Source organism: Phodopus roborovskii, unplaced genomic scaffold, assembly GCF_943737965.1.
Source record: "Phodopus roborovskii unplaced genomic scaffold, PHOROB, whole genome shotgun sequence".
Taxonomy (NCBI): domain Eukaryota; kingdom Metazoa; phylum Chordata; class Mammalia; order Rodentia; family Cricetidae; genus Phodopus; species Phodopus roborovskii.
Genome location: NW_026126447.1, coordinates 29,966,128 through 29,986,255, shown reverse-complemented (window position 1 = coordinate 29,986,255; position 20,128 = coordinate 29,966,128). Strand labels below are relative to the sequence as shown.

The 20,128-nt window shown below is 40.6% G+C and overlaps 1 protein-coding gene across 10 annotated transcripts in view; it reads right to left on the bottom strand.

The window, feature by feature from the left end:
- Window positions 1-20,128, bottom strand: part of Nfia (nuclear factor I A) — a 527,054-nt gene that overhangs the window by 93,303 nt on the left and 413,623 nt on the right. For all 10 annotated transcript variants that reach the window (XM_051188198.1, XM_051188194.1, XM_051188196.1 and 7 more), the window contains 2 exons: window positions 16,214-16,288; window positions 732-849 (listed from right to left, as the gene is read on the bottom strand). In XM_051188198.1, the coding sequence (XP_051044155.1) occupies window positions 732-849; window positions 16,214-16,288 (193 nt within the window). The remainder of the gene's footprint in view (window positions 1-731; window positions 850-16,213; window positions 16,289-20,128) is intronic.

Below are 20,128 nucleotides of genomic sequence, written 5' to 3'. Positions count from 1 at the left end.
TTTAAAGCCTGCCGGACCACCTGGGTCCAAAGTATGGCCCCATCCTGCTATCTGACCTGCATTTCTTTTATAACCTCATGCCAGGGTATGAAATCAGTTATATCTTTGGGAAACGTCAACAGAGTAGATTTGGGGACCTATTGGGCCCAGCAGGCTAAGAAGGTTGTGGCCAGGGTGCTTAGGCTGGTGTTATTAGCTCCCACCATATGCCAATCTAGCCAGAGTACTCATCTCTTTTCCCCCAGTCAACTCTTCCCCCCTCCAGCTTTCCCAGAGAATGTGTTGCTACACTCATAACTGCTTTTGTCCATGTCTTTGTTCATGTTCTCCATCATCCAGATAACGTGACTTCCCTGCCTCACCTTAAAGCTAACCAGCCCAGCATTCAGAGTGGAACAACTCACCCTTTTGGACAAAGTCTATTCACATCATGCTTATTTCACGACATACAACTGAAATAATTATTTTTCTTACTGGAGTGTGTGTGTGTGTGTGTGTGTGTGTGTGTGTGTGTGTGTGCGCGCGTGCACCTGTGTGCATATATATCACTTGATATTTGTCTCATGTACATTTACTTTGGCTCCCTAATAAGACAGCCTATTGGGGTACCCACTACTTTGGTACACTCTATTGTTATAGACATATTGTTAAATGTTCAGCATGCTCAGAATTGAAAGTCAAGATGCACCTTTCTGTGTTTTAGCCTCTTTAGAGACTACCGGCCCATTTACCTGGTAGAGGATGTGCTGGGTAGAGACCTCCTCATTGCTCCTGGACTCATGCTGTAGTATGAAGAACTTTCCAAATCAGAGAGAGAAAAATTGGGTCCGGTTCCTGCAGCTATTGGTGCTATAAGAGGAGAACAAACCATAAGTTAAGTCCTGTGAATTCAAGATTGACAAGAATCTACGTTAGTGTGGCATGGAACACATTTTCTGTTTGCATTCATCTGCAAAGCTTATCCAGAATAATCACTAATAAAATGTGACTTCAAAGGAACAGTGACAATAAAAACAGTCTATACCACAAAGGCGTATTCTTCCTAATGTGCCTTTTATCTTTTTTGTAACAGTAAACTGTCATCAAGCTTATGGCATTCCTGGGTGGTTTAAATGAAAATACCTCTCATATTTTAGTCTTAAATTTTTTTTAAATGACTGCCTCAAATTTCCCCTAGGTTTTCTCACTTTGATCCCAACAGCTTCTTCTTATCTGTAGTTTGGATTTCTGTTCTGAGTTTTAATGAGAATGACTCCATCCATGTAGGTCCCCATTCCCCATCTCCTGCAATGTGAAATGTGTGCATTCTCACTGCTTTGTGGCACATGAACTCCCTGCACACATCTGTACCTTGAGGTCTGTTTTCTCTCTTTTTATTTGTTTGGGGGTCTTTTTTTTGGTGTGTGTGTATGAGTTATGGTTTTTTCCTAGAAGGATTCACAGCATACACCCTCACTGTATCCTGCCATCATAACAAGAACCACCACTACAATGGGATTGCATGGCCTATGAAGCCAAAGTATTTGCTACCCACAGTTTATAGAAGATATTGCCAACTTCTGATTCAACTGCACTGACCCATTATCTTTATAGTGGGTCGTTTCTGAGATATGATTACCTATATCTTCTGTCTTTACGGTTCTAGAGATGCCTTGCTGGCAGTAGCTTAATAAGTATTTTTTTTAATGAATTTATCACATCTTCAAATCTTGTTTGAAAACTGTAAATTCCATGGTGAGACTATAAGTTCAAGAAGTCTTTTTGAAATGTTATGTAAAAGCAGTATAGTAGATGCTTGTACTAATACATGTTGTACACATTAAGTCCATCAATACAGATAACATTCAATATGTCAATATCTATCAGAAGAAAAGATAACCAGGAATACCATGAGCCCAGATCTTACTCAAGAAATGATTATGAAGCACTGTTATTACCAATAACTGCTGGGAGAAGACAGGTAGATCAGAGACATGGTTATCACCCATGAACACACTTTAGAGGAACCTGGCAGATTAAGGTAGAGATAGCTAGGAAGCCTTTTGATAGTCATTCTGAAACTGATGTCAGAAGTGGGTGTCTAACCCAGCTTCAGAAGAAGAGGCTCAAGGGAGTAAAATGGTCTGAGAAATTGTACATGCAGAGGATGCTGAAAGGACAGCAGGGCACAGGCAACTGGGAGGAAAGGAGGAATTCTGGGAAGAGTGAATAGCCTAAAGATAACAGAAAATGCTGACTGGCTGACTGTGTCATAGGACACAGAGTGAAAAAGGCATGCCTAAAGTAGAGTCACAATGGATGGCTAAGGTTAGGTCCTGAAGGATCTGGGATTTTTCTTTAGGAAGTACAGATTTGAGTGTGGGACATCAAAGCTTGTGAACCATTGATACACTTGCCATCCCTGGGAAGAGAAACAATTGCAGTTAGATTGCCACTGTCCAAGCATCATCCCTGGCAGCCAGAGGCAATCAATAAACACTGGTCATGTGTGCAGGTGGCTGTACTGAGTTTTATTAATCAGACAAAGAAGGGCCAGCAGCTTATGGGGATGTCATCAGTTTTGAACTTATAATCTAGAAATATCTCTCACTCATGAGAGCAAGTAGGGAGAAAAGGGGTAGTTGAAGGATTGAATTAGTAAAACCAGATGGATGGCATCAAAGGATGGCCAGGAGGAGCCAGGTATTAGTGATATGCTGGCAGTTCACTGTGGCAAAAATGAGCACCTCTTAGGATAGTTGCTTGAGAGGCAGGATGAATTGTATAGTACCTTAAGTAACTATGGAATCAGAAGACATGAAGGAATACAGTGATTTCTAAAGATGTAACTTGAGTTCACTAACAGCAATGACTAAATCTCAACATAGCTGTTGTGTAAAAACAATTCTTTACTAAGATATGGGAAACTGAAAACCAAACACCTGTCTCAGTAACAGGCTTTAATAAAAGGGTGGCCTTTAGCTCATCTTGACAGTAGTGTAAACAGATTTCCACTCAATAATGCTGCTAGTTATTCTATAATTTGCTTTTGTATTCAATTTATTTGCATAATTTCATATTTTATTATACAATATTTTATGTATGAAATGGACCATTATGCTGCCTGACACGTAATAATATGACAAGTGCTCTTAAGGCCTTGTGCCTCCTGGAGCCTACAGTCATGTCTTGGTAACTAGAGAGAATGAAAAGGCCCGCCAGTGTCAAATGTGTGAATTTAGATTGTCTTAACAAATTTCAGAGAGGAGTTGAGGCCTTGGCTTGGTGGGGAAGCTTCCTCAACTCTGAGCTTGGGGGAAAAGGTAAGATCCTTCTGCAGCTGGATGTTAAGCAGAGTAAGGATAAGTGGCTGGGCCTGACCTAGACTGAGTGGGGGAACTCTGAGGCATACACACACACACACACACACACACACACACACACACACACACACACACACACACACACACAGGTGGACATTGGCATCTGCATTGAACACTTTATGTACTGTGTGATCATCACAGGAAAATGTCTTTTTCCTCTGTTATCTTTTAACAATAACAAAGGAGCCAGAATATGTGAAGGAAGGGAGATATATATATATATATCCCTATTGCTACACAGATTTAAAAAATAACTCAGCCCACATGTTTCTTAGCATGGCCTGTATTAACCTCCTGTGACCCAGATAGTTTGCAGTAGTGGAGATTCAGCGAAGGCCCCCAGATAGCCTGGTCCAAAGTGCTCAATGGACTCATGGTGAGTGATTTCAGAGAATGGCAAACATTCACATCTAAAATTTTAAAATATTCCTGAACTTAAATAAGAATAAGCTTCTCAACCTGGGTTAAATAATCCTAATAATGCAGAGACCGACACTGTGCCTTCCATACGAGGTCCTTGAGCACACATGTTCCCATCATATATATCCATGCATACAGCCCATACTGTACGTCAGGTCACCTTGTGACAGGCAAGGAGAGGACCTCACACCTAAGTGCAGGCTTCTTGTCACAAGGTTACTATAACAAGCACAGCATCCTCAGAGCCTTCCATCTGGAGAACAGGCAGAGACTGCTTTGATAAGCAATGAAGACAGAACACCAGAAGGAGACTGTGGGTGGGCTTTTGGAGACTTCCAGAGACCATATATCTAGGAACTACTCTAGCCATTTATCACAATAATTATGATAAAGATTCAAAATTGGCCCCCAGGGATACCACCACCATCACCACCATCATCATCATCACATACTCTTATGCAGGTTTTCATGGGCCAGCAGCTAGGCTAAGATCCTTAAGCCTATCCTTCTACTTAATCCCACAGTGCCACTAGGAAGGATCTGAGGCACAAAGAGAGGGAAAAACTTCCCCAAGTCATTAAGACAGATCAGACCCCCTGACCTTAAGTCATCCATATCCCAGAACTGCCTCTGTGGCTCTAAACAGCTCACCCCACCCCCTTGTGTAGACAGTTAAAGATCAATACATACACTCTGAATTAAGAACATAGTTATCATCCCCATTTACCTCCCTCAACTTGGAGCAAAAATGAAAGTATGTTCTATAAATATGCATTAGCATAGAGGAAGAGGTCCCTGTTTCTTAAGCAATACTACAAATACTCTAGCCTAAGCATCTTGTTCACCAAGGAGTTTTTCTCAAAAGGTTAACTTTGGAGATTGTGCCTTCAGATGTTATTTCTAAGTCATGCATCTTCCCTTCCCCCTCTTTCCTGTCACGAGTAGAATGTACTCTGTGTCATTTCTTAATAAATGGTTTGCTATTAAGGCATCATTATAGTAATGTGGGCTATTGGAAGAAAGGGGTTACTTCAGTAGCCAACCCTCTTGATGACCTGCTCTTCTGTACACATTAGCAGTTGGAGAGGGCTGTGGTTATTGAACTTCTGCCATCCACCAGAGACAATTTGCTCAGGGTTGTATTGCTGGAAAGAGAGGACTATGGGAAAAAAATTCTATCCAAATTTCCAGGCTCCTGTGCCTGGAAGATGATGGTGCCGAGATTATGGCTTGTTGGATGGGAATTGGCCAGAAGCATTATCAAAATGTCTACCCATGTGTCCAGCCTACAGTTAAAGACACACAGGCTGCATTTCATGGGACACAATGCGTATTTAAAGAGACCCCTTGGTACCTTAGGCAGTGATTCAGGAACTTAAAAGCAGTGGACTGGACACGAAAACTTCTGCCCGTGAGAGGCTTGCATTCGAGGGATCTGCATGCTCCCTCCCCAGCATACACAAAGGGGAAAAACAAAGGAATATGGGCCACAAATCCCTTCCAAAGGCTATGAGGACTCAGCATGCAATTTCTAACTCGTAAAATAACTATGAAAAAATTAAGACATCTTTTTCTTTCAATTGTATGACCAAAAACACTCCCAGAGAGTTTGGAGCTTACACTGTAGGCTGGGGGCTGGGGACTCCAACAATAGCACACAGTTCTATGCCGGAACCATTTCATGTTGTTTTGCATTCCATTGGCAAAGGTCCTATAAGAAAGTCCATGTCACTGCCACAAAAGGAGCGAACATGGGAAAATACTTGTTCTTCTTTCCATCAAAGGCTCAGTTGTAAGACACACAATGCTATGAAAACTGGCGAATCTGGAATCATCGTTAAAGGAAATTAACTTGGAAAGTAATTTATGGCAAGAAAATCCAACTCCTTTGTTATCTCTCTTTTACTGTAATATGTTTCCTGAACACTGCCTAAAAGAGAGGGCTTTTAGAAGGAAAAAGAAAAAAGAGTATAGTAAAATTAACTCATTTTATCAATTTGTGTTCTCTGCCGGAGTTTCCTGACTGTGGCTATGAAGGGCTGTAAAACTGATGAATTTGCATGGAAAAAGAAACCAGTGTAAGTAATTTGTGTAAGAGGTAACACGGACATAGACTGCTATAATTCAGACGCCCTGCAGATAGCAGACTGCTGCAGAGTGAGCAGTTACTGGCTAGAAAAATGACCACGCTGCAGTCAGTCTGACTTGAATGGAAATCAATCATAAAGGTACTTTCTCTGCAGCTTCTACACCACAGTCTTCAGTAACTCCTTTGCCAAGCAGATTTCTAGTCTGTAAACGCTGTGCTGATCTCCCCTTTCTATCCCAGCTTTTAAAGGAGTGGCCAAATAAATGCAGGCTGGGAGTAAGGTTTTTCCAAACAGGAACATAAAGGGAAGGCACTGAACTAAAACATGGATTTCCCTCTATGTGAAATGAGCTTGCTTACTATTAAAAGATTTAAGCAATGCTTTTTTTTTTTTTTCTGAAATGTGGTGCTAGGTGCCAAATGCCAGCAGAATGCTTCTAACCCCACAAAGGCAGTTGCTAGCACACACAGACCACCTCACTCACATGGCCATGCCTTGTGGACACAAGTTAAGGAACTTTGTGTGTGTGTGTGTGTGTGTGTGTGTGTGTGTGTGTGTGTGTGTGTGTGTATGTGTGTGTGTGTGTAGGTATGAGCAAAAGGAGAGATATAAGCACACAATATTTATTTGTGAAAGATATTTCCATTCTTATTAAAATAGTTTGAATTCACTGGTATTCCATTCTGAATCATGAAGGTTTGTTTACCTTTAAGAGATAACTATTGTAAGCTTGATTTGTAAGTTATTCCTATTCAGGCACTTTTGTGCATATGCTAAGACTTGTGCAGAATTAAGTCTTGAGGCTTGAGGAACTCAGACATAATCTCTATGGGGGATGAGCTATCTCCTACTTATTTACATATCCCTCTTAGCACACAGCATAGGTCATTTCACAGATTACATGTGTAACAAATGTTTACTGAACTGAACTAAAATCATATGAGCATGCTAATGAAAGCAGCATAGGATTTTTTATTATGTGCCAGATAAACACATAAAATGTAAAGTTTTATCATATATTACTCCCAGGGAATATATTAACATTATTCTAATTTTCAAATGAGAAAATAAACAGTGATGTTTAGCAAAGTGTTCAGGAACAGCACAGGGCTTTGATGCCAGGTATATCTAGATATTTGCCTAAAGACACAGGATGCCACATGCCTGTTCTCCTTGTCTTTTATCTATCATGATTACTGGGGAGATGTGTTTCATGAGATAAGCTATCACCATAGGAAGCAAGACTTTTGTGTCCTCTTCTTTCTTCTCTGGGCATTCAGCATATGGAGCTGTAGCCAGAGCTCTCCCAGATACAGTACCTCACACTTGGTCCAGGAGATTGGCCACAGAGTAGTGAATGATGCTGACTGATCTCTTGCATTAGTGGCTTCTGCCTTTGGGACTGGAATTGATTTTCTGCATTTTAGAGCATCATCTTGTCTTAGCTTTTGGTGGAAGTCAGATGTGGTACCCGTTTAGTATAAGATACAGCCTCAGCCATGGGATTCAGTCTTCTTGACAGGGGATGGATTTGATGGCATAAAAGGTCTTTTTACCACAATGATCTATAAACCATGGAAGGGCTTCTACACATAAGCGCCTTCCCCAGGAGTACCCTGGTACTAACCATTAGCTGTATCACAGAGTCTCTTCTTAATAACACACTAATTACCTGTCTACAAAACAACAGCAAACAATAACAACTGGATCATTTTCATCAAGAACTCCTTAATTTTCCCTCTTCCACTTATGGGGTGCTAATTATATACCCTATTAGTCATATACTGGATGGTTCAGCTTAGCATCTAATGTGTGTTAGGACTTTTCTGAATGTTCTCAGTCTCACCGCTGGCATGCCCACAGGCTGCCAACAACAGCCTTTCCAATCCATGAGGGTTAGCTACAACCGGATATTCCAAATCAAATCTCAATATGTTTTGGGTCCTTATTATGGGGCAAAAAAGATTTTTATCAGGCTTTTGGAAATCACAAGAAGGCCCTTTAGCTCCCCTGTGCTACTCACTGAATATTAATATCTGCTCTTCAAAGTGAGGCCAATGAGCAAATAAAGATATACTAAATGGCAAATTATTAGTAGTGCTCTCCTGATTTTTTGCTCAAAAATAGAAACATATTTTAAATACTATAAAATAATGTATTATTTAAAATGCAAATATGGTTAACCCATTCATGGTTGACAACTTACAACTTGCAACATGTGAGGGTATGAATGGGAATTTTTGAACACTCTATTACCTATTAAATACCCATTAGCTACCTGGAACGCTGCGGAAAGGTAGGCTTTGACTAAAACCATGAGGATTAAGAATTTTCTAGATAGATGAATAAGAAGAGTACTGGTATGTTCTTATTCTGTCACAGTTAACAGAAGTAAGCACTATAATGGTTGTAATGAGCAATTATCAGAACACAATTCTAAAACTGCTCACTCTTAATGATACACATGTGCATATTTTTAAATAAATTTTCTTACAGTGGTCAGCTCAAGGATCAGGCCAAGAACATGAAATAGATGCTCAAGGGCAAAGGCTTAATTCAGTAATGATCATAGTAATTACCATTATTGAGCTGTCAGTAATTCAACATTAGGCCTCCTCTTATTTTACCTCTGCTATGTTCCTGAGAGGTATCGCCATTTCAGTACTCAGATTTATGCTCAGCATATAGCCAAGACTTTAAATATTTTGTATTAAATAAATGATTATAACCTATGAGGGAAACAGACAAGTGACATTATAAATACTGATCAAAGTCCTATAGCTATTAAGTCTTAAACTTTCATCCTTAATATAAATTCTGAACTATTCATGGTATCATACAGCCATTTTGAACATGAATAGTCTGTGTTAAACTCAGGAAGTATAAGCAGAAGTGACTTAGAAAAGATTAGCAATTGATGGGCCTACAAATAGAGACAATGACAAGAAATTAGAATGTGCATCAAGGTATTATGTGCATTTCTTTTCCCAAGGTCCAGTGTCTATCATAAAAGTACCCAGAATTTGGTAAACTTAGCTGAAGCTTCAGGTGAGAATAGAGAATAAAGGGCCTAAACCTAGCTTTTAGTAGCTCCAGCCAGAACTGGCAAGAGCTTGAGTGTAATAGACAGCACAGGACATTCATGCCCAGGGCTTCCCAATGTCATAAGCACACTTCCACTAGTAACATGCACAGTAGTCCACATAGAATGGCCAGGACATATATCCAACACAGGCACACATGTCTAATAGCAGGACAGGGCCAGCTGAGTACAGAGCCAACATGTAGGTGGGGTCACCTTGTTCCTTAGTAGCTCATCTTTTGGCTGCTGAAGATGGGATAGAAGTCAAGTTTTGTCACCCATATGTGAATGGGGTTCCAAGAAATGGTAGAAAACCTTAGTCCTGCCCATTCATCCCATTTGCCTCCTGATTTTCTATCCAGACACTCATCCCAAATGAGTCAAGGAAAAACAAAACAAAAACAAAAAAACCTGTATACCAAAGAATTCTTCAGAAATAATCCAATGTCAACGTTTATTTTTAAATTGTATTGAATTATACTGGAGGAAATCTGTTAAGCCAGACAGACTGTTTTTTTTTTTCTTCCTAAGAATGTGGCAACATTTATTATTTTCTCTCTGTGTGGGGGGCTTGATTAAAGCTAGAAAATGAAGAATTTGCAATGCTATAATACATTTAGAATAAAGTAGCTTAGACTTAAAAAAAATCAAGGGACCAGTCAACATTTCCTATCATGTAACTTACTTAACAGATTTTCTTTAAAAGCTGCATTTCAGATGTAGACATGCTCTTTTAAAAGGCCTTCCAACCTATTGTCTACTATATACCATACCTTCCTTCCAGAAGGGGTGGTTCTGGCTTCTATGCATAAGATGTGTGATGTTCATTTTAAAATTACTAGTAGAGCCTGCTATTGACCATCTAATTATGCCGAGTTCCATTTATAAACATAGCTAACCACTAAGTTTATGGAGACTTTTTGTGCGGCTTTAATAGGATATTGATCGAGAGCATAGTTTGAGTGGCCTGCCATTGAATTGTGTAATGGCAAACAAAGGCAAGGTCATAGTGACTATTCGTGCTGGGGCTGCAGTCTATTTTTTATCATCATCTTTTTGTTTTTTCCTTTAATGCTGAAACCCAAATGGTTTCTTTCAAATGAAGGCCTTGCTTAAGAATATAAATTATTTTAAAAAAATAATTTCTATTCCATTGCCATTGTTATTGTATGCCTTAACAGAGAAAGCCAACAGGCTGCCTGCTCAGACAAGTTTCCAAGTTACCCTGCTTCAGTAAAGACAGAGAGAACTGAAACTATGTAAGTGGTGACCCCCAAAGGATGGGGTACCAGAGACTCCTCATCTGAGGTCCACTTTTTCATTAGTCTTTCCATGTAAGAACAATTTATATTTTCAAGTTTTAGCTTATTCCTACCAAAGTCTCATTTTCCTACTGTGCCTCGCAGCTGAGTTAATTCAGTATTTCTGCCACGTCAGGTTAGACCCCGGTCAATGGTTCCTATATATTTCTGGCCTGAAAATCTATGTGCACGGGTAAGGGCACTGGAAGCCATACCAAGGACTTGAAAAAGAAGTTTTAAAAATGAACTGTATTGGGAACTCTGTGGTGATTTCTGTGTGAGAATATCAACAGTTCACATTCCCAAGGCAGGAAACAGCCACTAGGGTGCCACCTCATGCCAGGCTGAGGCACAGGCCTGTTCCATTCACTGCCACTCTCCATTGACAAACAGCTCAGGAACCCTGAAGTCCACCAGGCAACCAGGCTTTGTGGCAGAGCCAGGGCAATTCATCTGCTGGACTTCAATAGATTCTGCAGCCATGCAGCAGGAACCAGGGCACAGGCTGAGTAGCTGAGAGTGGTTTTCACACCCAAGGATTCTAAGGCCAGCCACAGTGTACTGAGAATCCTGGCTTTGCAGAATTCCAGGGCTGTGAAGTCATCCCGAGCCACGAAGTTTACTTAACCCTTACAGCCGCTTTGGGTGTACAAACCACGATGGCGATCAGAGCAGCAGACCCGAGGCACAATGGGCTGTGTGTATCTGTGGTTTTATGCTTTCCCACTGAGGCCTTTAAGGTTTCAGAGTCACTCCAGCAACTTCAAGGAAAAGAGTCAGCACTTTAGAAGGAAATGAGTAGTAGTGGAGTTTGGAGCAGAACTTTTTGAGTTCACACCAGGAGGGACATTTGGCAGCCTCAGAGCACATACTTTGAGGAAACGCTGGCACACAATAAACAAACGAGAGTGGGCTTGACAGAGAGCCCTTGAAGCAGCGACTTTCAGCAGCTAGCAGAATGGGCTCTCCATGGCAGCTCATGGGAGGGGCCTATCTAAAAATGCCTGTAGAGGGCTTTGTGTAATAAAGAGCCATCTCAACAGATGGCTCCTGTCTCCTCCTTCATGGGATTATGCTAAAACAACCTCAGTGATTCGGAACCATGGTCGCTCCCGGGAGCCTCTGCCCTGTACTGAATTCTTCCTTTTCTCTGGCCCAGCTTGCAATAGTCAGTGTTTTCTCCCTCTTGTGGAAAAAGGTAATAAATAACGAGAAGTGCTTTCAGATGGTCCTGCCACGTGGTGTGGAGACAGGCAACAGAACAAATCCATACTTTCAGCTACAGTACTTCCTTTACTATAGTTCACAAACATTAGATGATAGTGGAAAAAATTAAAGGTTGAGTGCAGGAGACGAGGGTGAGGGAGTTCGTAGGTGACTGCAGCTCCTATGGGCCAGTTGGAGTCAGTGGAGTCCAGCAGCTCCTCAAATCTGATCCAGGCATTTATTGTCAAGCACTCCGGCTGTCTAGTCTAACTCTCACCTAGGAATTTATGAGGCTGAGTTTCTCTGTCAGCTCCACCTTGGAGGTGGCACTATCCCATACAACAGAATCAGCATATAGTTATTTCATTGACTTTTCATTTGCAAATACTGAAATAGCACTAGCCACTCTGCTCAAGTTAAAGCCTCACTAGGATCCTGGGGGAAGTAAATATATTTTTACAATCAAATTTAGGTTAACAAATTTAGGTATCTGGAGAGAGAAACCCTTCAATGCAAAAGGACCATTTCTGAGTAATATAAAGTGTCCATACTATGTGTGGTCAGAACTAGCTGTGACTGTGATGAAGTAAACAACAGGTCAGGCTGGATCACCAAGGAAGAAATTCAGAGGGAATAAGGAACTCTGACGTGGGAACCAGTAAAATATCCACACCACGCAAGGCACAAAACAACAGAGCAATCCAAGAGGTGTGTGGCCTGTGGATAGGTGGAGTACAGTGTTCTCAGGGCAGTGAGAGCATCCTGCATGATACATAATAGTAGACAGGTGCTATTACACCTTTGTGGAATCACTAGGAATGTAACAGGAACAAAAGCACAAGAGGAAACCCTACTGTAAACTCCAGACTCCAGTTAATAACTCTGTGTCAATATTGGCTAACCTATAGGAAGAATTGTATCAAACTACCCAAAGTCATTAATAACAGGGGAAATGGTTAGAGATGGGACATAAAGGACTCTGTTTTGCCAACTGAAAATTGTAAACCTAAAAACTGCTCTAATATATGCTCCCCCCTTCCCGGACTGTTGATATAGCTAATTGGTATGGGACTTATCTAGCATGTTGAGACTCTGGGTTCAATATATAACACTACCAGAGTTAAAAATATGAAGTCTACTAACTGAAAACAAGTCATACTGAAAATGAATCTAGGGAAAATATAATTGTATATTTTATTTGTTCAGTTTTGTATCCTTTAAAAATGCAGTAAACATATATCACCTCAAGAAATGATTACTCAATCAAAACCCAGAATCCTTTGCTCTGTTTTACTTTATGATGAAATTACAGGAACAATCACAACAAAGGCTTGCAAGAGTAAGATGCTCAATGTCTCTGAGTACTACAGCATCCTTCATCTGTGAGAAGGGATACAGTGCCCACATGTTTAGCCCAAAATACAAAGTATGTACCTGATAAAGTCTCATTCACATAATTTTTCATATTCAAATTGAACAATGCTGGGGTAACAACATCCTGGCTAACATGGCCAGTTAGCTTTTTCTATGTCAAGGATGAAGAATGCTCCTCTGCCCCACTTATCTACAAAAATTCCCCTGAATTTCCAAAACAGCGACTCAGCTCTCCCCGTGTGGGTACAGGAAGAGAAGGGGGCAACACATTTCTGAGGAATGAACCTAGCAGCTCTGCTAGGTAGTTTTGCCAACCTGACACAAACTAGGAAGAGGGAACCTCATCTGAGGAACTGTCTCCGTCATGATCTGTGGATACGTCTATGGGGCATTTTATTGATTAATGAGTGATGTGGTTGAGCCAAGCCCACTGTGAGAGGTATCACTCTTGGGCAAGTATTCCTGGATTGTCTAAGAAGCCTGACTGAGCAAGCCAGTAAGCATCATTTCTCTGTGGTCTCTGCTTCAATTCCTGCCTCCAGGCTCCTGCTTTGGCTTCCTTTGATAATAGAGTGTGACCTGTAAGCAAATAAACCCTTTCTTCCCTTAAGTTTCTTTTGGTCAGTGTTTATCACAGGAATAGAAAACTAACTATGGCATATGCCTTTGAGAAAGGTGTTCAGGTTGAGAAACAGCATATGGGGATTCCTATTGCAGTAGCCAAGGTGATCTATAAAATAAACCTTGACAAACCTAGATTAAAGATCTACAAGGAAGAGAGGGTCTCTGGCATACAAGCGACCAGTTTGGCCTGAAGCCATGGTGTAGCTGATGTAGCCCAGTCCTCTTCTTGCCAAGCAGTTGCAGTCAGCACAAGACCATGTATGAGTGAGTCCTGGAGCGATTACACAGCAGTGTGCAGAATCAGAAAGCAATGAGAAGCTGAAGGATGCTCACAATGTCAGGCCTTTGCTAACCATCCCCCTACACAGGCACAGGAAACAATCCAAGGCATTCTGCAAACTTAGCCCCAAGGGCAGGCATCCCCTCTGGCAGTCTTGAAGGAACATGTAGAATTCACTTGGCAATCATGCTGCCTTAGACTGAGTGGAGGGCTAATCAATCTTGGCTATAAGACCTGAAAGGAAAATAAGGGAAAGGAGGAAGGGCGAGATGCCAGGGATGTTTCTGAGCTGTCTGGCCTCTTCCACCTCCAGACCTTGGAACTCTGCTGGTAATGAAGACTAATGTAAGATTGGAGCAGCCAAGGCAGAATGAAATGGGCTAGAGCTCTAATATTAGAGTAAAAAGGATTTTTTTTTTAAATCAAGGCTATGCTTGGATCTCAATAAAGCTTTAATAAATATACTTCCCTCTAATGCCATTATGACTGATATATTCTGATAAAACATACTCTTTATATGCTATTATTAGTAAGAGTATAAGAAATATGTAGGATATTGACCACTTTTAATATATATGCATTGTTATCTGTCTATGGCCAGATCATAGACTGGCTAATCAACCATGCACTAACCAGGGAAGCACATGTCTTCTTGTTCAACAAAGCCATCTAGCTCCCTGTCAGCTGCTACTTTGAACACCTCTCATAATACAGCTGCAGGATCTCCATTGCAGGCCACCACCTGCTACTTCTACTGTCTTCCCTTGAGGAATCCACTATTACCACCCAGAAGTACCTCACCACCAATGGCAGCCTCTCTGACTGCCAGAATTCTAACATGCACAGTGGCCTTTCCAACACTTAACCTGCCTTGTCTTAAACAGAAAAGTTTCTCAAACTCCCCTGAGTTAGTCTCAAAGTATAGATGTAGCCACATCAAAGCTTAGCTGAACCATTTACTCACTGTTTAACTTTGAATAAATGACTTCAACTAGATAAATGATCTTTATGATCACCTGTAACCTTAGAGTTTGGTGCAAGAATTAAATGAAGCACCCTTCTCCAAGGCCAAGCAGAGAACTTAGCAAATAATAAATGTTCAAGAACCCCTGGATTTTCCTTCAGGCCCACACCATATCCTATCTTTTGGACCCTCAAGAATCTTCCAGGCTCTGATGACTAAAACAAGAGCTGAAAGAATCTAGGCTTGGAAGATCAGGCTGGCTTGACTTTTCTGGCATCTGTTAGGGCCAACTGGTTTACCTGGGCATCCTTGCAAGCCTATAATATATACATCAGGGGCTACAAATTCTGTTGTCCTTCCATAAAGGGCTCGGTGCCACTCAAAAGTCATGTTTAACAATATCAACTTACATACCTTTAGTATACTGAAGTAGGTAGAGGATATAAGTAAACTTTTATTATGTTTATTTTCACTTTTTTATTTTAAATCCTGACTGTAGTTTCCCTTCCCTCCTTTCTTCCCATTCCATCCCCCCCCCCCACCTCTCTACACTCTCTACCCCCATCCACTATCCCTTTGTTCAGAAAGGGGCAGGCCGTCCATGGGTATCAACAAAACATGGCAGATCATATTGAGGTAGGACTAAGCTCCTCCTCTTGTATTAAGGCTGGGCAAGGCAACCCAGTATAAGGAATAGGTTCCCAAAAGCCAACCAACGCATTAGGGACAGTCCCTCATCCCATTGCTAAGGGTCCCACAAGTAGACCAAACTATACAACTGTCACACATATGTATAGGGCCTGGGTTGGTGACATGCAGGCTTCCTGGCTGTAATTTCAGACTCCGTGATTTCCTATGAGCCCAGGTCAGTTATTTCTTTGTGTTCCCTTGTAATTTCACTTTTAAATTGAGACAGAGAACAGATAGTCACTTTAGGAATGCTTTTAAAACAGAGATGTTCTGAAGGGAGGGCAACTGTACATCTGAGGTGGGGAAAGAAGAGACAGAAAGTCAAAGACAGACAGACTTCCATGCTTCTTGGACTATCATGTCATAACAAACTTCCAGTCAATGGATCTTTGATCAACAGAACTGGGTGGTGGCATGTACTCTTCCGTCATTGCTGTAGTTGTTATCGACAAGCTGGTAATGACCATGCTGTAATGTGCCACTCAAACTGAGAGCATTAGCATTGCTTAAAGGTCAGAAACAAATTCTCTTAAATGCAGAATACCTTAGAAATCAGAGGGAAGATTCAAGATCTTTTAAAGCCAAGTTCACGGTATGTACCCAGGCCTAGGAGAGACATTCAGTATTGGTCCTTGCCACAATTGCCTCACATTAAAGTACTTAATTATTCCTAGTTTAAAGATATTGGCTTTGAAACAAACTCAGTGGGACCATTTGTCTAAGGAAACAAAAAAGGGTTTTCTGAAAGTGTTAATGCCTTATGAGAGGAAATACAAATTGAAGGCAAATTTGAACCAAATCAGAGTGAAACTATACTTACTTTGTGACACTCTTACTAGCTCGGTCACACTGAAAACACCTGATGTGACAAAACTGTCCTGGAAGCCCAAATGTCCTGTGGAAACAAAATCAGAAGAAAACCAAGTGTCATAAATAGAAACTGCTCAACAACACAAGCATAAACACTCATCACTTTATGATTAAGTGTGCGAGGTCTAAGTGCAGACTCAGCCCCCTTGGTGTTCCTGTGGGAGGGGGCACAGTCATCTGGTAACAGAGACAGCTTTTGGGTTGAGTCTCGAGGTTATGGAAAAGTTTTGAAACTACAGCTGGGTGTTGGGTGATTTTTGAGATGCTTAAAAAAAATCAACAGGAAATCTAAAACAAAAGACAATTTACAACAAAAGAAAGAAAAGAGATGATCCCTGAGACTTAGCAATGAAGACCCAGCATCCCTGGGAATCAGCCAGGATAGCCAAGCTCTACAATGGTTTGAAACATTCATCACAAGATGAATCGGGGTTTAGTGGTCTGTTCACTTAAATGAAGTCTAAAGATATTCCCTTCTTTTCTAGAGGTCTTACAGAGGGAACTCTGGAAGAGCTGGACAGGAAATGCAAATTCAGTCCTTGAAATGTGGAAACAAATCATTTTGTACACAAACACACACACACACACACACACACACACACACACACACACACACACATGAATTCGTATTTGTTTAGGGGGAAAAAAAGGTTTTGTGTTGGTTGATTTTTCTTAATAAAAAATATATAAATGGCTCAAAATTGGTTCATCTTTAAATTTTGTGTTTGCTTAATTTTAGTTGGATATAATTAATTTTCTCTAAAAATCTGATTTTGCATCTATCCACAAACACCGTACAACTTCATGATGTATTCAGAAGCATTAAGCTTACAAATGGCAAGAGGTGCTCAGTGTGATACAGGTGGTTTCCATTCCTGCGCCTACAGTTTTCGTTCTGTATCTTACAAGGCATATTATAGTTGAGAGATTTGTTTGCGAAGTCAGCTTAATCTTTACCCGCTTTAAGTATGATGCACTGGAGCAAGGGTTAGCTAAAGAGATTAAAAAAGAAAGAAAGAAAGAAAGAAAGAAAGAAAGAAAACCTGTTCTTCACAATAAGACATATACCTTAAATTTAGCATAAGAAAATGGAGCAATCTGAACATAAAGCAACCCATTTTTATGCATGCTGCATAAAAGCTAGATTTTGTACAATGCTGAGGGGAAGAAAACTCCTGTACTTCAATGCACACATATCAGAAAGTTTATCAGATGCCACACATAGACATGTACAGAAGGGGCCATGTTCTAGAGGATAATTAGTGGAGCTATGAGTTCTTTTGATTACAAAAGAGTTTTGAATAAGGAAGGATTGTATTGAGTCTTTTAATTGAATAAAATTTTCAATTAATTCTGATATATCATAGGATATCTATGGTACTAAAAATAGTTCTAAATTTTAGGATATATACCAATCATATATATCTTTTCAAAACATAATGGCAAACATTCACCTTGAATATTCTTAAGGACTTCTATGTATCAAAGCAACCTACAGACAGCTGTGTCTAGGGGGTCTTACTTAGTAAGTGCGGAGATACTGTCTCTTGGACTGAAAGAAGTGAGAAGTAAAAACTTCAGCAAATAAATAAAATATTTTCTCAATGAGGTTTTTTTTTTCAAAACAGATCATACATTCCTTTTTTACTGGGGACTATAAGGATCACATTTACCTCACAGACCATAACAAAGAAAATCTGCTACAAGGTCCATGAATGTGGACTCAATGCACACAACATTCAGGAAAACAGAGCTGAATGGGAAGCGAAGCTCTTGCTTATCTCTCTTTGTCCCACACATTATGGGCTTACATTTGCTTCAATACCAAACCCTGGAAGCCTGTATTTTCAGAATAGACTAGTAAGAATTTCTGAACTAAGCAGTATAAACATAGACCTTCCACTTTAATTCTGCCACTCCAAAGCGAGTCTATCTTCAAGACTAGTTTGAGTCTGCTGGAAAGACTTGGTGTGAGGGTGACCTTCATCATCACGTACTGAGTAAACAAATTTGTGGAAACTAGATTCCTGCTTAGTTTGTTCACCACTGGAATCTCTATGCCTTAAGGTGGCTAGTGAATATTGGTGAATAAAGAGATGAGTGAATCTTTAAACCAGTGATGCTCAAATCTTTTCCCTTGGCTCTCCTGGACTCCAAACTTCTAAATAAGCATCCACTGGACATGCTATCCAGACATCTTATGGGTAGCTTTGGATCCAACACATCCAAAGTCTTTAGTTTTCTATGTTTCATGTCATTATTACTCTGGCATTATACAATTGCCTTATCCCATGTGTCCACATTGATTGGGGTTCTAGTATATGTTGTTCCATTTTTCATGTTTCTAGCTTTTCTAAGATTGAGATTGAGGGCATTCCCAATTTTCACCACCATGATGGGGAGTCTCCAAACCATCTGCTGTCTACTTATTCATTTACACATTAGGCATACCCATCAATCTGCTCTCTAATATGAAGCTAGGCAGATCTGACTGTTCACTCACTTAACACATATTTACTTAGCAGCTACCATGGGCCAGGCATAGTGCTGGATCTATGGTTCCTAATTTCAGAGAATTTGCATTTTAGCCATATAGATACATAAAAGAGTTTAAAACAGATTATTAGAAAAAAATATAAACAGTCTAAGTGACATGAAGGGAATATGCAACAAGAGCATTAGAAAGGATGGAGAGGGTAAACCTTTCCTAAAAGGTGCTGTCTGAAAGGTACTGAGAAAACAGTCAGGGCAGGGAATGATTGAGCTATTTGGCAGGTGCACCAAGGCTGCAAGGGAGGAGGGTAGCATGTACAGAAGAAGCCAATGAATGCAGTGCACACTGTCCTATCAGAAATCTTGCAAGAGTTTCACAGGTGCAGACCAACACCTTATGGTTTGTCACTTCCCACAGTCTCTTGTTATCTCTATCAACCATCTTCCCTAGCTAACCTCACTTCTGGAAGGACTTCTTTCTCTGTTTTTAATACTGACCAGATGTGCTATGTGTGGCTCTGACACAGTAGCCAGCACACACAATGACTGTGTCATGTTGACTGTGCCCTCTTTGAGTGGGCATTGTCTATTCTGTGTCATTGTTGCCAGCTCCAGGGACAGTACTTGGCAAACAGGTGGCACTCCAGGGAGACCCTAAGTGGACAGAACTCAAACTGACCTCATTTTTGAATAAAAACTGTCACAGGATTTTTCTCTCTCTCTCTTCCTCCCTTCCTTTGTCCCTCCCTCCCTCTATCTGTCCCTCTCTCTCTCTGTCCCTCTGTCTCTGTCTCTCCCCCCCTCTTGTAATAAGGTTGAACTAAACCAAGCACTGGAAAACTAAACCATTCAAATACAGCCAAGCCATCCATACATATTCCTTCCAAACTGAATGGGACTGGCACAGGAAAGACAACCCACTTCTGCTAGAGAGGGCGCCATTGGGTATGTGCAATGGTTGGCATTCTTGTCCACTGTTCAGGACAGCAAACAAAAGCAGAGTCAAAGGGCAGAACTGTTCAATGGACATTGACATCTGCCTCCAAGAAATCTAGTTTTACACTTAAACTAGGATCATGCTAACCGAGAACATCACTGCAAAAATGATTTAACCCTTCTATCAGTAGCCTACTGTCTCAGATAAAGTGGGTGTGAATGGATGTGTGCAAGGCAGAAATATGAAAACAGAGTGTGAATATTTCACATGCTCCCATGGTAGCATCTCTTCTTCATAGTATACCTGAATTATTAGACAGATTTTATTTATAACTTGTCCCTGACAGATAGAAGGGCTGTGTAAACACTGTATTTAACTTTAAGTGGCTAGTTTTGTTCCTTCACTAGTTATTTGGAAACCTGCTGATGAACTCTG